Source organism: Dama dama, chromosome X (assembly GCF_033118175.1).
Source record: "Dama dama isolate Ldn47 chromosome X, ASM3311817v1, whole genome shotgun sequence".
Classification (NCBI taxonomy): Eukaryota; Metazoa; Chordata; class Mammalia; order Artiodactyla; family Cervidae; genus Dama; species Dama dama.
Genome location: NC_083714.1, coordinates 27,001,245 through 27,020,094, shown reverse-complemented (window position 1 = coordinate 27,020,094; position 18,850 = coordinate 27,001,245). Strand labels below are relative to the sequence as shown.

The 18,850-nt window shown below is 35.4% G+C and overlaps 1 protein-coding gene and 1 non-coding gene across 17 annotated transcripts in view; one reads left to right on the top strand and one right to left on the bottom strand.

Moving 5' to 3' along the window:
• The window catches only part of THOC2 (THO complex subunit 2), a 112,890-nt gene that overhangs the window by 58,100 nt on the left and 35,940 nt on the right, over positions 1-18,850 (top strand). For 10 of the 16 annotated variants that reach the window (XR_009691934.1, XR_009691933.1, XM_061136521.1 and 7 more), the window contains exons 10-17: positions 1,469-1,624; positions 2,216-2,388; positions 3,749-3,944; positions 13,902-13,943; positions 14,386-14,516; positions 14,618-14,719; positions 16,305-16,446; positions 18,326-18,421. Coding sequence is in view for 14 of the 16 variants with exons in the window: in XM_061136521.1 (XP_060992504.1) it covers positions 1,469-1,624; positions 2,216-2,388; positions 3,749-3,944; positions 13,902-13,943; positions 14,386-14,516; positions 14,618-14,719; positions 16,305-16,446; positions 18,326-18,421 (1,038 nt within the window). In the remaining 2 variants the exon portion in view is untranslated. Of the gene's footprint in view, positions 1-1,468; positions 1,625-2,215; positions 2,389-3,748; positions 3,945-13,901; positions 13,944-14,385; positions 14,517-14,617; positions 14,720-16,304; positions 16,447-18,324; positions 18,422-18,850 lie in introns of all 16 variants that reach the window. The other 6 variants (XM_061136532.1, XM_061136531.1, XM_061136528.1 and 3 more) reach the window with 3 other exon arrangements.
• On the bottom strand, positions 3,414-3,520 carry LOC133053230 (U6 spliceosomal RNA). The gene has a single exon (XR_009692164.1). It is a non-coding gene; the product is annotated as a U6 spliceosomal RNA (small nuclear RNA).

The following is an 18,850-nucleotide window of genomic DNA, read 5'->3' as shown; positions in this document are numbered from 1 at the left end:
TAAAAGGGTGGGAAAATATACCAGGGAAATTATTCTTGTCAGACAAAACAGAGAATCACTTTATAATAATAAAGTTGTTTTTACTAGAAAGATATAATCATTGTAGTTTTTATATATACCTAATACCATATTTTCAAAATACACAAGACTAGAAATGGAGAGAACTATAATTAAAAACATAGTGTTAACCCATTGTAATGGGAGATTTCAGAGGCAATTGAAGTAGACTAGGTAAAAGGTGAGAATCTGTGGTAGATATTTGATAGGTATATAAGTAGAGCAATAAAAATGGGTTTGATTGCCAGTGGAGAGAATAAGGAATGAGAAAAAGTCTGGCTTACCTCCTTGCACCAGTCCATAGTGAGTTTTCTTCCACTCCCCTTTTTGACTGATGGGATAAAGTCTGTAGTATGTAGTTTAATATTTCACTGTGTCTCCTTGTGCATGTGCTCAGTTATGTCCAACTCTTTGCGGCTCCATGGACTATAGCCCACCAGGCTCCTCTGTCCATGGGATTTTCCTGGCAAGGATACTGGAGAGGGTTGCCATTTCCTACTCCAGGGTATCTTCCTGACTCAGGGATTGAACCTGCATCTCTTGTGTCTCCTGCATTGGCAGGCAGAGTCTTTACCACTGCTCCACCAGGGAAGCCCCTCACTGTGTCTCCTTTTATTATTTACTGATTTTTTAGTTTGCATTAGATTTATCTATTGAAATAGATTTTGCATTTCTAGGGGCAGGAATCTATCACCATAGTGCCTAGCAAAAATGACTCAATAATGGTTTGTTGGATATGTGTCTATTTATGAAATGTCCATACTAACCATCTTCTACTCATACAAGATGGCTGTACTTGAGATACTTGATCCCTTTTTTCATAATGGAGGGTCAACTATCCACATGATACTTTTTCTTTTGTAATAAACTAGAAACTAGTTTTTGACTTAAGACAAATAGGTATCTAGAAAATGAAAAGTGCAATGTCAAGTTGTTCATAATTTTTCGACTTGAGATTTTTCATTTAGAGGAATAAAATTTGCCCCATTATGTAAATCAATAGTTTACCTCTCCCAAATTGGATCTGTATATAGTATTTTATTTAATTTGGGGTTTGGCCTTTAAAGGGGAAATCTCTGATATTTTTAATTGAACAGGTATGCATTTTCTTGGATAAACTAATAAATGCAATGGTAGGCATTGCTGTTGTAGTATTATATTAATTTAGGACCTCTGACAGAAGAGATGAAACTTTGAATTGCTACCTGAGTTTAAAAAGTGTACATAATTCAGATATTTAACCCTGTCAGGTTAATATGAAAATAAGGGGGAAACCTATTTCGAAGGGAAATTATGGTCATAAATAGACCAGACTTCTTATGTACAGTTTTATCAATTGAGAGTAGTGTTTGCTTTTTATGTGTGCAAATAGTATTAGCTATTTTATGAAATTTTAATGAACCATTTTTAGCTTCTTCCAGCTGATAATTGCATTATGGATGAACACAAACGAGAAATTGTAGAAGCTAAACAGATTGTTAGAAAACTTACAATGGTTGTATTGTCTTCTGATAAAATTGACGAGCGAGAGAAAGAAAAGGAAAAAGAAGAGGAGAAAGTGGAGAAGGTATATAATTTATTATGATAAATGTTGTCTTCTGGATTTAGAATTATGAAATTCAACTTGTGATGGTTATTCAACTTGTGGAAGAAGAATTTCTTAATTTTGATTGTGACGAAACCTAGTTTGTGGAATACTAATTTGCAAACATGGTTTTGGCACCTCCCAAACGAGGCTGTCATGTTTTTTCCTATATAAATTTCAGAATGTATTCTAGATAATATCACACATGTATTGACTATATTTGTTCTCTGTATATAGTGTCTCTCAAGTCCTGAAGGGATTTTCAGAGATGAATTCTAGTTTCCTGTGGCACAGTAGAACTGAATTTAATTCCAAGTCTGTAAACTGTCGTGTTTTGTCTGCTAAATGATAAAGCAGATCCTGTTATTTCTTTTTTTTTCAATCACTTAAAAACTTGATTGTGCTTTCAAGAAAATACTGTTGAATTTGCCACGAATGGCAACTATTATTGACATACATTGTGTTATTTGGCTTAGCTTTTTAAATGAAAAATATTTTTAAAAAAAGAAAAATATTTCAAGATTTATTGGTGTCTGTATTCTGAGTATCTTTGCTATAATTGTTCTTTTTTAGCCACCTGACAACCAAAAACTTGGTTTGTTGGAAGCCTTGTTAAAGATTGGTGATTGGCAGCATGCCCAGAGCATTATGGATCAGATGCCTCCATACTATGCAGCTTCACATAAACTAATAGCCCTTGCTATTTGCAAGCTGATTCATATAACTATTGAGCCTCTCTACCGAAGGTATGTTACCATATGCTTTACTAATTGAGGTAGAAAGAGTTTAGGACTACAAAATAAAATCTGCATATTTACCTTGTCTCCTTCAATCAAGCATATATTTTAAATTGTTTTATCAGAAGACAAGAGATGGTCACAGAGCATATCCTTCTGGCTGGCAGGCTTGTCTCCTATCATCTACACCAGGCATTGCAGAATTTGTGCTGCAGTGTTGTCTCAAAACTACATGTTAGATTTCTAGGTAGGATTTGCTTCACTGAGAGTGAAAACTCCATTCTTCTGTTTTTGACTTTTGCCTCTCTCTTGGGGAGGAGAGAATTCCTAAAGTTTTTACCTAGTGTAATTTTCCTCTATCTTGGGTTGACTGGCTCTGAGTGAGGTCTGTGCCACTCTGCTTGCCTTGTCTCTTCTGGCATATAGGCTGCTGTTCTGGAAATTGCTACCGCAGCCTCTCTCATCATCCCTGGTTACTGTGTCAACTAGTCCTCTAGCCCTCAGCCTACTTGTAGGATACGTAGGAGCAGTGCTGGCAGCAGTGCTGGCTTCAGCCCCACAGATCAGAGCCTGCCTCGTGAGCCCCAGCTTTGTGGCTCGTGCATAGCTGCTGGTTGCTGCCTTCAGGCCACCGTGCTGTGGACTGTGAAGGCTCTTCAGAGAGGGACCCCTGTGACTCCACAGCGACACACCTGCTCAGCAGGTGAGAACTCTGGGCGTGCTGTCCTTTTTAGTGTGACATACCCTCTTTCATTATGCAGCTCACCTTCCCTATTGTCAGCTACCTCACATTCAGTCTAGGTAGTGGAAGTCAGGTTGAGAACTGTTTATTGACTTGCATCAGTGATGTTATCTCCGTATTTTTCTCTTTCATCTTTGTGTCTCTGAGGTCGATCCCTTGTTCCCCATTCCCATATCCAAATTCCTGATATCGACCAAATTTAATTAAAAACCAAGTTCATATGATGTATGAACATGTTAACTGTTACATGGAACCTACACTTCTCTGATTTTCTTTTTCTTTTTCTTTTTTTTTTAATATGGAATGCTTCACGAGTTTGCGTGTCATCCTTGCGCAGGGGCCATGCTAATCGTCTCTGTATCATTCCAATTTTAGTATATGTGCTGCCGAAGCGAGCACTGATTTCCTTTTTCTTATGCAGTTAATTTGAAACAGTCTCCTAAGCTCTGAGTTTTTTCAAATGAGTATTGTTTTTGTCTTTTTCTACCAATTAAATTATGTGGTATAATGAAGTTAAGCATAAATGAAATAGAAGAAGCAAATACTAGTAAGAAAAGTTTTATAATATGACTGTTAACTTAAAATGGAGCATTGCATAGTATATATACATTTTTCTTCTTTTTGTAGAGTTGGCGTTCCTAAAGGTGCTAAAGGCTCACCTGTTAGTGCTCTGCAAAATAAGAGAGCACCAAAACAAGCAGAGAGCTTTGAAGATTTGAGGAGAGACGTCTTCAATATGTTCTGTTACCTTGGTCCCCACCTTTCTCACGATCCCATTTTATTTGCAAAAGTGGTGCGGATAGGCAAGTCATTTATGAAGGAGGTTAGTAAGTTTTTTTTTTTTTTCGAGCAGAAAGCTAAATTATAGAATGAAAATGTTCTGAATATATTTGTGTTATGTGTATCTCTAGAAATACAAATAAAGTAAACTTCAGAAAATGTTATGCTGAGTAAGATTTGGACAAAGTCAATTGTGTCCCAACCATTTATATATAAAAACTTAAATCCAGTCAAGCCCTCCAGATAGAAAAATATGGTTTGGACATGTGATTGCTTTTTGAATCTTCTTATAATTGTGGTTATATGGGCATTCTTTCCTCTTGCTTTTCTTCTGCTCATTTATTTTATTGGCTGCAGTTTTGAATCACTGCCATTATTTGTGTTAAGTCCCTTTAGCCTCAGACCTCAGACTGTTCAGGATTTATTCTTCTTTTTTTTTAGTAAACTTTTTATTGACATAAAACATGATACAGAAAGCACACAAACCATAATTGTATAGCTCAGTGACTTTTTCCAAACTAAATAGCCATGTGTCTTCCACTTAGATCAAGAGATAGAAAAGTACTAACACTTGAGGGTTTTCCTTAGATGCTCTCCTAATCACTACTCCAAGGGAAACTGTTATTATTTTATTGATGTATAGTTGGCTTACAATATTATGTTAGTTTCAGATGTATAGCAGAGTGGTTTGGCTATACTTATATATGTATATATCTTTATTCATTTGTTTGGATTCTTTCCCATTATAGTTTATTAAAAAGATACTGAATATAGTTCCCTGTGAGATACAGTAAATCCTTATCTATTTTATATATGGTAGGGTGCATCTGTTCATCCTTTGCTCCCAATTTATTCTATGTCTGTGAGTCTATTTCTGTTTTGTAAATAAGTTCATTTATATCATCTTTTCAGATTCCTCATATAGGTGATAAACATTTGTCTTTGTCTGACTTACTTCACTTCATATGGTAATCTTAAGGTCCATCCATTTTGTGGCAAATGGCGTTGTTTCATTCATTTTTATGGCTGAGTAATATTCCATCGTGTGTGTGTGTGTGTGTGTGTGTGTGTGTGTGACACACAGACCCCACATATTTTTATCCATTCGTTCTTGATGAACACTTAGGTTGCTTCTGTGTCTTGGCTTATTATTATTTTTTAAAGTTAGCTTTGAGTTATAATTTACATACAGTAAACCTCACCAACTTTAAGTATGCAATTTGATGAATTTTGACAGATGTATATAGTTGTATGTCCACCACCACAATCATGATGTAGGATATTTTCATCATCCCAGCAAGTTCCTCTTGCTCCTTTGTCATCATTTCCCTCCCTTCATTGCTGGTTCCTGATAACTGCTGGTAGGCTTTCTGTCACTGTGTTTTTGCTTTTTCTAGAGTTTGACATAAATGGAATTGTGTAGAATGTACTCTTTTCTGTCTGGTTTCTTCCACTTAGTGCTTTTGAGATTCATCTCAGTTGTTGTATGTGTCAGTAGTTCTTTATTGCTGTGTAACATTTCATTATATACACATAAGAGAGTTTATTTGTTTATCAGTTGATGGGCATTTGAGTTGTTTCTAGTTAGGGGCTATTATAAAAGTGGCTATGGATATTCTTGTACAAGTCTTTTTTTGGGGGGAGTGTATGTTTTGTTTCCCCAGGATTGGGATTGCTGGGCCATATGGGTAAGTGTATGTTTAACTTTTTGTCAAACATTTCCAACACGTGTGTACCATTTTGCACTTCTGGGGACATTGTATATGACTTCCTAATGCTCCATATCCTCATCAGCTCTTGGTATTGTCAGTCTTTTAAATATTAGTCATTCTAATGGGTGTGTAGTGCTATCTTTTGTGCTTGTAATTTATGTTTCACTTCATTTATGTTTCACTTCATTATGTTTCACATCATTTATGATGATCAGTGATGTTGAGCATCTTCTCATGTCCTTACTTGCCATTTGTAATCACCTTTATTGAAATGTCTATTCAAATCTCTTGCCCATTTTAAATTCAGTTGTCTTTTATTCTCAGTCCGATTTGCCTTGTCATTTTGTTTACTGTCTTTTGAAAAGCAAAAGTTTAAAATTTTGATTAATTCCAATTTAATAGCACTTCTCTTTTATAGTTGGTGCTTTGTGTTCTAAGAGGTCTTTGCCTAACTAAGGTCTTAAAGAATGTCTAATTTCTTTTCAGTTGTAAAGCAATGTAACCAAAAGACTAGAAATCTGGAAATTGTTATAAGCATAAATGTGGTTTTCTCCAGTGTTTGGTGATTGTACCTAATTTTTAATTTTTGACAACAGTAACTGCATAGAAAATTAACAGCTCTTGTGTATGAATCATTTGACACCTATTTCATTTGGCTTTAGATACTTAGCTGGTAGATAAGTTTTTTTAATGTTAACAAATTTATATTGTATAAAAGTATGCTAAAGAAATCTGCTAAGTAGTTCATTACTATACATTATATTTATATAGCATACATTCATATAAAAGAACTATAACAGTGTTTCATTATGTTGATCCTTGTAGTCTGAAAAGGATGAGTCATGTTAACTAGTGCTTGTTCAAAGAACACGGATTGTGTTTTCCCGGTGTTGTAATATTGAGAAGCATGTAAAGTCAATTTGTCCCATTACTGGTGATGTTAGCATTAATCACTTGGTTAAGGTGATGGCTGCCAGGTTTCTCCAGTGTATAGTTAACTCTTTTTCCCTTTGTTGTTAATATGTATCCTGTGGGGAGATACTTTGACACAGTGTAAACAGTTTCTTTCTCATCTTACTTTCACCCACTAATGCTATTCTTTTTCGTTGAAAATCTTAATGTTCTGATCTCTTGTTCTGAAATTCTTTCTCTGGCTATGAGTATCATAAACTTGTAAGCAGGAGACCAAACATCAAACTTGTGGAAGTCCCGTATATAGACATATATATAAACATATACAGATACAATATTGTTAAGATACACAGGTGCTAAAACTCTTCCACTCCGCCATCTCCATTGCAGCCCTTGTTTGTCTTTATTCTATCATAGTTGTGCCTGGTGCCTACCCCTAACTTCAGTCTTTATTTTTGCAGAGGTAGAAAGGCAGACGGGAAGATAAAAATGTTTATTTTGATCCCAGTGTGGAAAGAAATCTATCTTCTCTCCTTGCTAAGGTTGTGGTAGTAAAAGTGCATCTTTCCAATGATCTGACTTAGCATTTTGGTTCATTTTTTTACCCAAAAAATATTTCACTATAACAAATCTTTATGTGTTTATAGGTCTAAAAGACTTTAGTTGCCTAGCTCGAGATTTAACCATGGTTTTTTGTTTTCTTTTTTTTAAGGTTCCTTCTAAAGGGGGAATATGGGGCTTCCCAGGTAGCTCAGCTGGTAAAGAATCCGCCTGCAATGCAGGAGATCCTGGTTCAGTTCCTGGGTCAGGAAGTTCCCCTGCAGAAGCAGTAGGCTACCCACTCCAGTATTCTTGGGCTTCCCTGGTGGCTCAGACGGTAAAGAATCCACCTGCAATGTGGGAGACCTGCATTTGATCCCTGGGTTGGGAAGATCCCCTAGAGGAGGGCATGGCAACCCACTCCAGTATTCTTGCCCAGAGAATCCCCATGGATAGAGGAGCCTGACTGGGGTTACAAAGAGTGACATGACTGAGCGACTTCTCTGTAGTCTGGAATAGGGAGTGAATGAGCTCCGTGAGGGTGAGTACAGCTGTCATTTAGGGACCTCTGTTTTGTCTTCTGAGACAGATTACACATCGTGTACTAGGCATGCCCAGTCAAGTGGGTATCCAGCTCCCTTGGACTTTGATTCCCCAGTCTGAGCCCAGTTCCTTTGAGAGACTGCAAGCCTTAGCAGTCAGTCCTGCCGGGCTTCTACTCAGAAGGGTTTTTCCTCAGGCTACTTACTTACCTTGTAGGTCTTGTTGCCTAAAGGATTTTATTTACTTACCTTCCTTGCTCAATACTATTTCTGGGGATTGGGCTAAGGGCAGGCACCATACCACACTGTCTGTAGTTTAGAATCTTTGTGTGTGTTTGTGTTTGCATCCCCTTGAAATTAATAGTATAATTTGCTGTTTTCTTGGTTGGTGGTGATTTGGGGACATTTAAAGAAAAGTAAGCTATACTTTGTTATTGCATTAGGGATCAGGGAAGAGAAATTCTGTTTATGCTTCACTCTGTCATCTTAATTCAGTTGTCTGACTAGTTTCTTTATATGACTGTTTCTTATGTTGGATTTTGGTAAAAAAGCCAAAGGGAAGGAAAGTGAGGTAGCTCAGTCGTGTCCAACTCTGTGACTCCATGGACTATAGCCTACGAGACTCCTCTGTCCATGGGATTTTCCAGGCAGGAGTACTGGAGTGGGTTGCCATTTCCTTCTCCAAAGTGCTCTAAATTGATTCACAGATAAAGTTTATAGAGAAACCTAGAGTCAAAGGGTCAGATTGGGTACTTTGGGTTGGCCAAGAAGTTTGTTTGAGTTTTTCAGTGAGATGTTCTGGAAAAACCCAAAAGAACCTTTTGGCTAACCCAGTAGGTGATAGTAGGAATAGTTGTGATAATGATAATTGTGGTAATGTGGAAGAATGTCCTCATTATTAGGAGATGCACACTGAAGTTTTTTGAGATCATGTCTGCAACTTTTTTGGTCAAGAGAAAAAAAGGCAAATGTTAATTGTTGAATCTACATAGGAGGTATATAGATGTTCATGGATAGCATACATTGATTCAACTTTTATGTAAGCTTAGAATTTTTCATAATAAAAATTTGGGTTACTAGGTGGAGAATGTACCTTAATACCATTCATCCTTAAACTGGTTCTAGTTTATGAACCAGCTACTTTAGAATCTTGACTTGATATTTACAGTTTTTTGTTAGCTGTTAGAGGAGGGAGAGTCATTTTTCTAAGCCAGAGATGGGTGGTAATACTATTTGTCTTGTCTAGTTCCTGGGGTTGCAATGTGAATCAAATGAGATATGTCATCTCACACACTAGTAAAGTAATGCTTAAAATTCTCCAAGCCAGGCTTCAGCAATACATGAACCGTGAACTTCCAGATGTTCAAGCTGGTTTTAGAAAAGGCAGAGGAGCCAGAGATCAAATTGCCAACATCTGCTGGATCATCGAAAAAGCAAGAGAGTTCCAGAAAAACATCTATTTCTGCTTTATTGACTATGCCAAAGCCTTTGACTGTGTGGAACACAATAAACAGTGGAAAATTCTGAAAGAGATGGGAATACCAGACCACCTGACCTGCCTCTTGAGAAACCTGTATGCAAGTCAGGAAGCAACAGTTAGAACTGGACATGGAACAACAGACTGGTTCCAAATAGGAAAAGGAGTACGTCAAGGCTGTATATTGTCACCCTGCATATTTAACTGCTATGCAGAGTACATCATGAGAAACGCTGGGCTGGAGGAAGCACAAGCTGGAATCAAGATTCCCGGGAGAAATATCAATAACCTTAGATATGGAGATGCCACCACCCTTATGGCAGAAAGTGAAGAAGAACTAAAGAGCCTCTTGATGAAAGTGAAAGAGGAGAGATAAAAATAAATGGAAAAAAATTAAAAAAATAATAAAGAAAAAAAAAGTTGGCTTAAAGCTTAACATTCAGAAAATTAAGATCATGGCATCCGGTCCCATCACTTCATGGCAAATAGATGGGGAAACAGTGGAAACAGTGGCTGACTTTATTTTTCTGGGCTCTAAAATCACTGCAGATGGTGATTGCAGCCATGAAATTAAAAGATGCTTACTCCTTGGAAGGAAAGTTATGACCAACCTAGACAGCATATTAAAAAGCAGAGACATTACTTTGCCAACAGAGGTCCGTCTAGTCAAGGCTATGGTTTTTCCAGTAGTCATGTGGATGTGAGAGTTGGACCATAAAGAAAGCTGAGCACTGGAAAATTGATGCTTTTGAACTGTGGTGTTGGAGAAGACTCTTGAGAGTCCCTTGGACTGCAAGGAGATCCAACCAGTCCATCCTAAAGGAGATCAGTCCTGGGTGTTCATTGGAAAGACTGATGTTGAAGCTGAAACTCAATATTTTGGCCACCTGATGCGAAGAGCTGACTCATTTGAAAAGACCCTTATGCTGGGAAAGATTGAGGGCAGGAGGAGAAAGGGACGACAGAGGATGAGGTGGTTGGCTGGCATCACCGACTCATTGGACATGTGTTTGTGTAGACTCTGGCAGTTGATGATGGACAGGGAGGCCTGGCATGCTGTGGTTCATGGGGTCGCAGAGTTGGACACGACTAAGCGACTGAAGTGAACTGAACTGAAACATTAATTAGATTCTAATAATTATGCATTCAGTTTTAGAGTTAAAAATAGTTGTCATGAATTTTTAAGATCATAATAAGTTATCACTTATGTCAGCTATCGCTACACTATCTTTGATGAATTTTTAAAAGTGTTAATATAGTTTAATCTGTTTCTGTCTTTAAATATAAGATGCCACTTTAAGGTAGCAGTTTCATTTCCCTCAGGAGCAGACTTTATATGGGAATGCCTTTAGCTTCTTTACATTGTAGTATTAAATGTTTTTTCCCCCCTCATTGTTGAAATTTGTTATAAATAATCAAAGAATATTTTTCGAATAGAGGACATTTTTGTTGCTGGGTTTTAATGAACTTGTTAAGGGTAGTTATGGACGTGTGTCCATTTAAAAATAGAAACAAATTTTGTAAACTACTTAAAAAACAATCAGAACTTTGCATTATAATTCTTATTGTCCGTGGACACAGACACTGCTGTCATTGGCACTCTAGAGTTGGAGCATAAGTTTAATCTACAATACCCTTGCTGTTTAATGAGTCTGAGCAGGGAAAAACTGTTAGAATATTTATATTTGTATTATCCCCTATAATAATTGGTTTGAACTCAAGTCATTTTAGCTATTACTGAATAGCTTCATGTGGCAATTCTAATCAAGGTATAGAATCATAGTAGTAAATTACTATGTAACAAATTACAAATAGAATCTTAATTTTTCCCACTAGTTATGCTTTTTACCTGGGAGGTGTATGTAAACATACAAGGAGAGGCAGATATTTAAATCTATTAGTAGGCAAATGGAGACTCTTATGTACAAACAGTGTAATTTAAAAAATATGTTTTATACAAGAAAAGAAAGTAGAATTTTTAGTGTGGACCACATGCATGCTGGAAACAGTTGATTTAACTATTGTAACTCCTCTCTATTTCCTGAAATTGAACCTCAGTGTTTAGTTTCAGAAAAGATAATTCAAAGTATGTAAGAGAGATAGCATTTAAAAATTACCCTGGGATAAAAACTGAGCCAGCACTTATGTCATCCTGTATGTGGGTGGCCATATTAGACATTCTTTGGCATCTTAGTAGAGGTTTGTCTTGACTGAAAAAGAAATGTGGAAGATAGTACTTTTCATTTAGTATCCTGCCCTGTGATTTCATAAATGATGTAGTATCAAAATTAAGGAATTATTTCTAACTAAGTGTTTTGTAAAGTCTTTAAGAGTTTCTACTGAAAGGCGATTCAGTTATCTCTTCTCCAGGCTTGATAAACTCAGGTTCCCATTACTTTTAACTTACAGGTTATATTTTCCTATTTCTAAGTTACTGTGATGGGTCTTAGACTCTATCAAAAAGGTTTTCTCATAGAGTAGTGTTAAGACAAATCTGAAGTTCTTAGCCCATTCCATGGAACATAGTACTCAGTGAATGATAGCTAACAAGAACAAGAAAAGTAAGAACGTTGAAAATAATGCCATGATTTATTTAAATGTAGCTTTGAATTCTAATCTAGGCTTAAATTTAAGTATTTTTCATTTTTTTCCCTTTTCTGAGATAAAGTATACTCTAGTATGCTACTACTTTAGTATTTGAAACATTCATGAGTTAGAGGTACTAAAAATAGTACATTAGTAATAAAAAAAATTAATTCATCTAGTTATATCTATGACTTCCCCCAACCTTTATTTTTCAACTCTCTGAAAGCCCCTTCTTGATGAACCTATTTTTGTGTGTGTATGTGTGGGGGTGTGCTCAGTACTGTTATGCAGCCCTGACAGCTACTCTGTCATTGTAGGGCAAGAATGAAACCTGCTTGGGGTCATTTATAGCTTATTGTCTGTGTAGACATAATCGTGCTCAATTTTATTCAGACTTAAAAATTCAGTTCCTAGTAGTACATTGGTAAGCGTAGTTTTGATCTTAAAGAGATCTTCAAAGATAAGAACTACCTTTGTCAATTCCTCAAAGATAGAAACTTTCTCCTGTTCATCTTTGAATTCCCAGTGCCTGGAACTTAGTAAACAAATGCAGGAATGAATATCTTTTGTCCACCCCCATCCTTTCTCCCACTTCTGCCTGACCATTCAATAAAGCTTTTAGTATTCTTTTGTGGGAATGGAGAGTTTTGTATGTGCTATGAATTAAAAAACATATTAAGTTAAACTAAAACAATCAAGGAAGCGGAATGTGTAAAGAAAATCACTTTTACCTGTGTATATATCTTGATACTTTTTTGTTCATCTTTATTATAACTAGCCTTTGATAGAAACATTTTCTTACTGTTCTTCTAGATAGTTTCATTGTGCTTTCCATGTTTCTTTCTCTCTTTCAAATTTTCCTGTTCGTGAAATCCAGAGAATTAATACATAGACATTAAAAACTAAGTATCTAGTAAGGGAATTAGGACAACTTAATAACTAGGAAAATATCTTATTTGTATGGAGAAAACTGCATGTATTTTAGGTTCATTTGAATTGTAGTATTAGGAAAAGAGTAACTTAACTGCCTTTATCCCCAACACAATACACCGTAAACCTAATTCTTCCAATTATGACATACCCTTATTTCTGCCTCCCAGGGTACACCCAGTATGCTTGGGGATTACCCCCTTCCTCCCAACAAAATGAAAGCAACTATCTAGTTTGTTTTCTGCCAAGCCACTTCTTCATAACTTGATTCCTTTTTTGCTGACCAGGATATATGTTGATGACTAAATAATTTCTGTGAAAGGGAGCCATATTTTTTACCCTGCCAATTAAAAAAAAGTGATTGTTTTCCCATCAAAGTAATATGACTGTCCCTGAATTAGTCTTATGTGAAAATGTAGCACCCATTAAATTACTCAATCATGAAAACACACATGCACAAAATATCCTTATCTACCAATAAAGTATGTGAGCTGCTTATTTGCTTTCCCCCTTCTCACACTGGATATTGAGCTAAATCCTTTCCAGAAATCTAGATTGTCCTTGAGTATCAGTTCTTCAGCTGTCCTTTTGGCCTTTGCGCACTCTCCACAACACTCCATCTGAATATTCACACGCAAATGTTATGATTTCATTTTGAATGAATAGACAGCATTGTCAGACATGGCACTTAGTAGCCCACCTGCAAATCACTGATAAAATAATGACCCAGGCTATTTTGCTCAAGTCTGTTTAAATTAGGAAGTGGTTTGGTTTTTGTCAGCAATGTTAGTAATATTTTTGGGCTTATTTCTTGGTGAAGGATTAAGTAGTGGTGAATTAAAATGTAGCTTTAAATTTTCTTTGAGTTTAATTTTTGTTGTTATTGTTTTGATGGTAGATTTTTACCAATTCTGAGGGAGAAAACTAGAATGTCTGGAAGGAGAATTGTAAATGCATTATAACCAAATTGAGCTTGCTACAATTTTATAATAAATATTCAGATCAGTTTTAGGATGTGGTAGGTTTGTGATAATGAGGTTGAGGAAAGAATTGGCTTATAAATCTGGCATTTAAAATTCATGAATGTTACAAATTATTTGAAGGTTAGAAATACAGATAAGAATTTAAAATGTTAATTTGCAATAAGGGTTATATGTAAAATCTACATGTGTGTAGTAACAAGTAAGGAAAGAATTCAAAACCACATGCAAGTTGGTTGTTTTTTTGAATTAGAAATGAAGTTGCGACAGCATAATCTTAACCTTTTTGCATTTTATTTATAGTTTTTTTTTTAATTTTAGTTTCAGTCTGATGGAAGCAAACAAGAAGATAAAGAGAAAACGGTAAGAGACTAGAAAAGTCCAATGTGTCTAATGTTTGTCTAGGTACAGCATACTGTGAATTTTACTGTGAACAAGCTTTAATCACCTGTGTGAATAACTGCCTTATACTTGTACATGTTGAATATGGCTTTTGGCTTATCATACAAAGTATCTTTTAAGATTGACAGCCTCCTGTTTTTGAGGATTACCTTGTTCAAGAAAGGAAAAGGGATAAAAAGTCCCTCATTCTTGCTCCACCTTTCCTTCCCTCACCTGATTTGCTTTCTTAGATAGAGAAACACAAATACATTATGAAAAGTATGGTGATAATGTGGGGAATTAGATATGGTGTGTTATGAAATCAAAAGAATGACAATTTTCCCAAGGCTCACATAAATTTGTTTTGGGGAGAGGGATTAATATGCACCTGTTACTGAAATAATTTTTCTTCCCTTCTTCTTAGGAAGTTATCCTTAGCTGTTTGCTTAGCATTACTGACCAGGTATTACTTCCATCTCTTTCTTTGATGGACTGCAATGCTTGTATGTCTGAGGAACTATGGGGAATGTTTAAAACATTTCCATATCAGCATAGGTAAATATATAATATTTTTGTTGTTTTTAGTTAAACAGTTCTAGTGCACTAACCTCAAAATGTTTAACTTTTCATAATTCTTCATCTCATCATTTTTAAAGATATCGTCTGTATGGCCAGTGGAAGAATGAAACTTACAACAGTCATCCACTTTTAGTAAAAGTTAAAGCTCAAACAATAGACAGAGCCAAATATATCATGAAGTAAGTTTTAATTTATTTTTCTTCTTAATATCTGGATCTGATTTACTTTCTTTCAGCCAGCTTGTCTGAGTTTCAGTTTTGAGGACGCCCAGGAGTATTTACTAATTGTATAGCTGATTATATACTTCCCATAGAGTGACTCCCAATTTTTGTGGTTTTTAGCTTGTTTTGACTACAGTGTTAGCTTTTGTAGTTGTCATTTTGCATAGCTACAAACTGTATAAAAATCCTTTATAGGATGCATTATATTATAGGATTTTTTTTGAAGGAGAGCATACTGTGGCCTTTGCTCAATTTGGGTAATACATCCAATGGCTTGTACAAGATAGTCAAAGTTCTAGGAATTTGTGCTGAAAGCTATAGCAGTTTTTTCCCCCCTTTTTGGAAGATCTAGTAGAATCATGCAGAACTATCTCCTTAGGGAGTCAACTTTTGAAAAATTTCCATTTTTTAAATTTGTGTGCTTTATTTTCATGTCACTAAAAACACAAGAGTGATGTTTTTCCTAATTCCTAGTAAACTGTTTGAAGTTTAATTATGAAAATTGTATACTTCAAATCAGTACTGGTTTAGATACTAATTACACTGCTGTATTGCAAGGATTTTCAGCAAGGCTTTTTTTGTCATTTCTTTTACATTCGAGCAGTGGTATGGTTATTCTAATTAGAAGTAGTGCATTCTCTAGTATAACTAGATTAAACAGTATGCAGTGATACTTTCTTTGCCTAGTGATATTATCCTAGGTTGCAGTCTACTAGGGAAACAAGTGTGTGCACAATCACAGTCTGGTTTAATAGATAGCTGTTACACAGCATGTATAAAGTTCTCTGGGACAATTGAGAAGAGAATGAATTATTCCACCTCATGGAAGTTAGGAAAGGAAGGCATGGTAAGAGGTGATATAAGAACTGGTCCTTCCAAAAGAGTACCAGTTTTAAGAATTCCCCAAGTAGAGTTTCTAGCTTAATAATAGCTAATATTTATGAAGCCATTACTATATGTGATGGACATTGAACTAAGTGCTTTATATGGATTATTTAATGATGTATTAAATATTGAATCTGTCTCTTCCACTCTCTACCCCCACTTACTTAGTTCTTTCAGCTGGAGTATTATAGTGCCTTGTATTATTCTCTTTCTTCAAAATCCTTTGGTGACTAACCATTGCCTGCAGGTTATATGTCAAACTTCATGGCATGGTGATATAAGAGAACCTCCATGATCTGTCTCTCACTATTTCCATCCTCATTTCCTGTCAGTTTTACCTCTAGCTGTACTGAGCCCCACGTATGTTTCCCTGAATGTGCTATGGTCTCCTTTTTCTTTGCATATATTTTTTCTTTTGTTCATACAGGTTTTCCCTTACCTCTTTTCCTCTCTCCATCTGGTGACCTCACCCTTGGATGGTGGGCTCCAGTGTCACCTCTGTGAAGCCTTCCATTGCATATACCACCAAGCAAAATTGATTTTTAAAAAATTTAATTAAGTAATTAATTTTTGGGTCGCTGGGTCTTTATTGCTGCGTGTGGGCTTTCTCTAGTTGCGGTGCGCGGGCTTCTCATTGCAGTGGCTTCTCTTGTTGCAGAGCACGGGCTCTAGGGTGTGCAGGCTCAGTAGTTGTGGTGCATGGGCTTAGTTGCCCCTCGGCATGTGGAATCTTCCCGGAGCAGGGATCGAACCGTGTCCCCTGCATTGGCAGGCGGATTCTTAACAACTGGACCACCAGGGAAGTCCGACGATTGTTCTTTATTTGTGCCGCCACTATTAAATATGCATATAAATACTATCATACTGCTTATGTATATTGCTATGATTATTTTTCTTTTTAAAATTATCTAATTTTTTTTCTAGTTTATACATTCACATGTTTTAAATTTTAGTAGATATGAAAAAGTAGACAGTAAAAAGTCTCTCACCCTGTCCTCTCAGTTCTCCCAAGGGAAAAAATGTGGCCACTGTTTAGTTTCTTATTTATCATTTGATATTTTTATGTATATGCAAATAGATACAAATATATGATTCCTCTCCTTTTATACTATTGCTAGTGTATAATACGTAATGTTCTATAAGTTGCTCTAATTGTTTATGAATAAAAAATTTTTTTAAATGGTTTTAAATTTACCTCCCCAGCTGAACTGAGCTTGAGAGCAGGAACTGTTACTCATCCTTCTATTTCTAGTGATTAGTACTCTGCCTGTCATAGAAGACATTAATATGAATTAATGAATAAGTAAATTAATATAAATGTTTATCACAGAAAAATATGTGCAGAATTTTTCATGTATTTGGATTTTTTTGTTAGCTGTAACTGTTACACTAGCCTTGAACAATATGATTTTAGTATTCATTGAATTTTTAAAGTTGAAAATGAAATCATTAATTTATTACTTGAGAATTTCACCAGTTTTGATTACTGTTTAAAACATGAATTTTCTATAGGGCATCCAGTAATTCATTCCACAGATGCTCATTGATTGTGTTCCATATGCCAAGCACCATAGTTGCTTGAGGGGAAGACATAATCAAGAGAATATTCCTTTTATTATAATTTTTTTTTTTGGTGGAGGGAGGAAGCAGAAAGGAATGAAATAAAAAATATGGGAAAGAAGGGCTGTTTTTGTCAAATAGGAGGGCTACCTGAAATAGGGTTAGAAGTAAGGGCAGGTGGTGGTAAGCTTGAAAGTGGAACAGAGTATAGCCAAAGTTTAAAACTGATGAGTCATTCTTTTCTATGGGAAAAAAAAAGAAACTGGGCATAGAGAATGGGAAAGGGAAGCAGTTGTTGATGAAATAATTTTGATTAATGGATCAGTTTTGTCTTAAGTTTTTTAAGATAATTATAGTTTGTCACTTCCAGAATGGTCACATTCCTTGAACTGTCAACTAAATTCATTATTTGCATCATTATATTTTCATTCTAGAAAGCTGTCACTTGTTATTTTTTCAAGTTTCTAGATTTATTACATAATAATATCATCAGAAGAGTTTAAGATCCTGTGAAATAATTGTTTTGAATTTGTAAGCATTTCATAGATATAAATTTCCAAAATGTTAGTAAAAGAATACTTAGTAGAGGGTGAATTAAAGAGAAAAGAAAGAGTAGAATTGATTTTTCAGGACTTGATTACTTTGAATATGAAAATCAGAGAACTTCCTGTATCGAGTACAGTCTTGGCTATCACTCTTTTAGGGTCACTAAGACAGATGACATGAGACATTTCAATGTATTACACCAAATTTGTTATCTTAATCCCTAAACTGATAGTGAGCCCTTCTAAATCTGAAATAATTATTCTCTGTAAGAAGAGATTTATGTACTTGTAGAGTACGTTAAGAGTTTTAATGCTTATTAGACTATTACTATAAAATGAAAATGTGTATATTGTAAATGTTAAGCATTAATACAAAAGTTTAATACCTTCTTGGAGAATGCATAATCAAAATAGCTCAAGTCCTGCAGTAAAGCATATGATGAGAGTGATTGTTTACATGGATCCATTTTGGATATATGGGAAATAAATTTTTTTTCATGATGTAACAAAGCTACCAACATTACAAGGGAAATTACTTAAGATGATCCCTGCCACCTTTTTCTCCCCTTCTAGGCGTCTAACCAAGGAAAATGTGAAGCCTTCTGGAAGACAAATTGGGAAGTTGAGCCACAGCAATCCAACCATTTTGTTTGATTATGTATGTTTTGAGGTTAATATTATTTTCAGGGATTTTTCTTTTTGTTGTCTTTGAATCAGCACAAGTGGAAATAGAATGATGTAGCTTAAAAATGATAGTTTTAGGGGAAAAATCTTAGCAAATGAGCCATTGTATGGTTATTCTAAAAATAAAATTTAGTATGCGATATACTTAACACATTGATCTGCTTTTCTATTAATATGTGACAATGCTGCTGCTATAAACAGATTCTCTGACATTGTCTCATGTACCACATTTCAAGTTACAAAAACATTAATAAAGAGGTACATTATTTGTTGATTTAGTTTTTAGAAACACTTGAACAGCATTTCATTGCAATTCAGATGTAACACTTGCGTATTTAGAATGTGATTTCTAAAACACATTTGACATCAGTCTAGCCTCTATAATTCCAAAATTCAAGTTTGGGTGTCCTAGAAT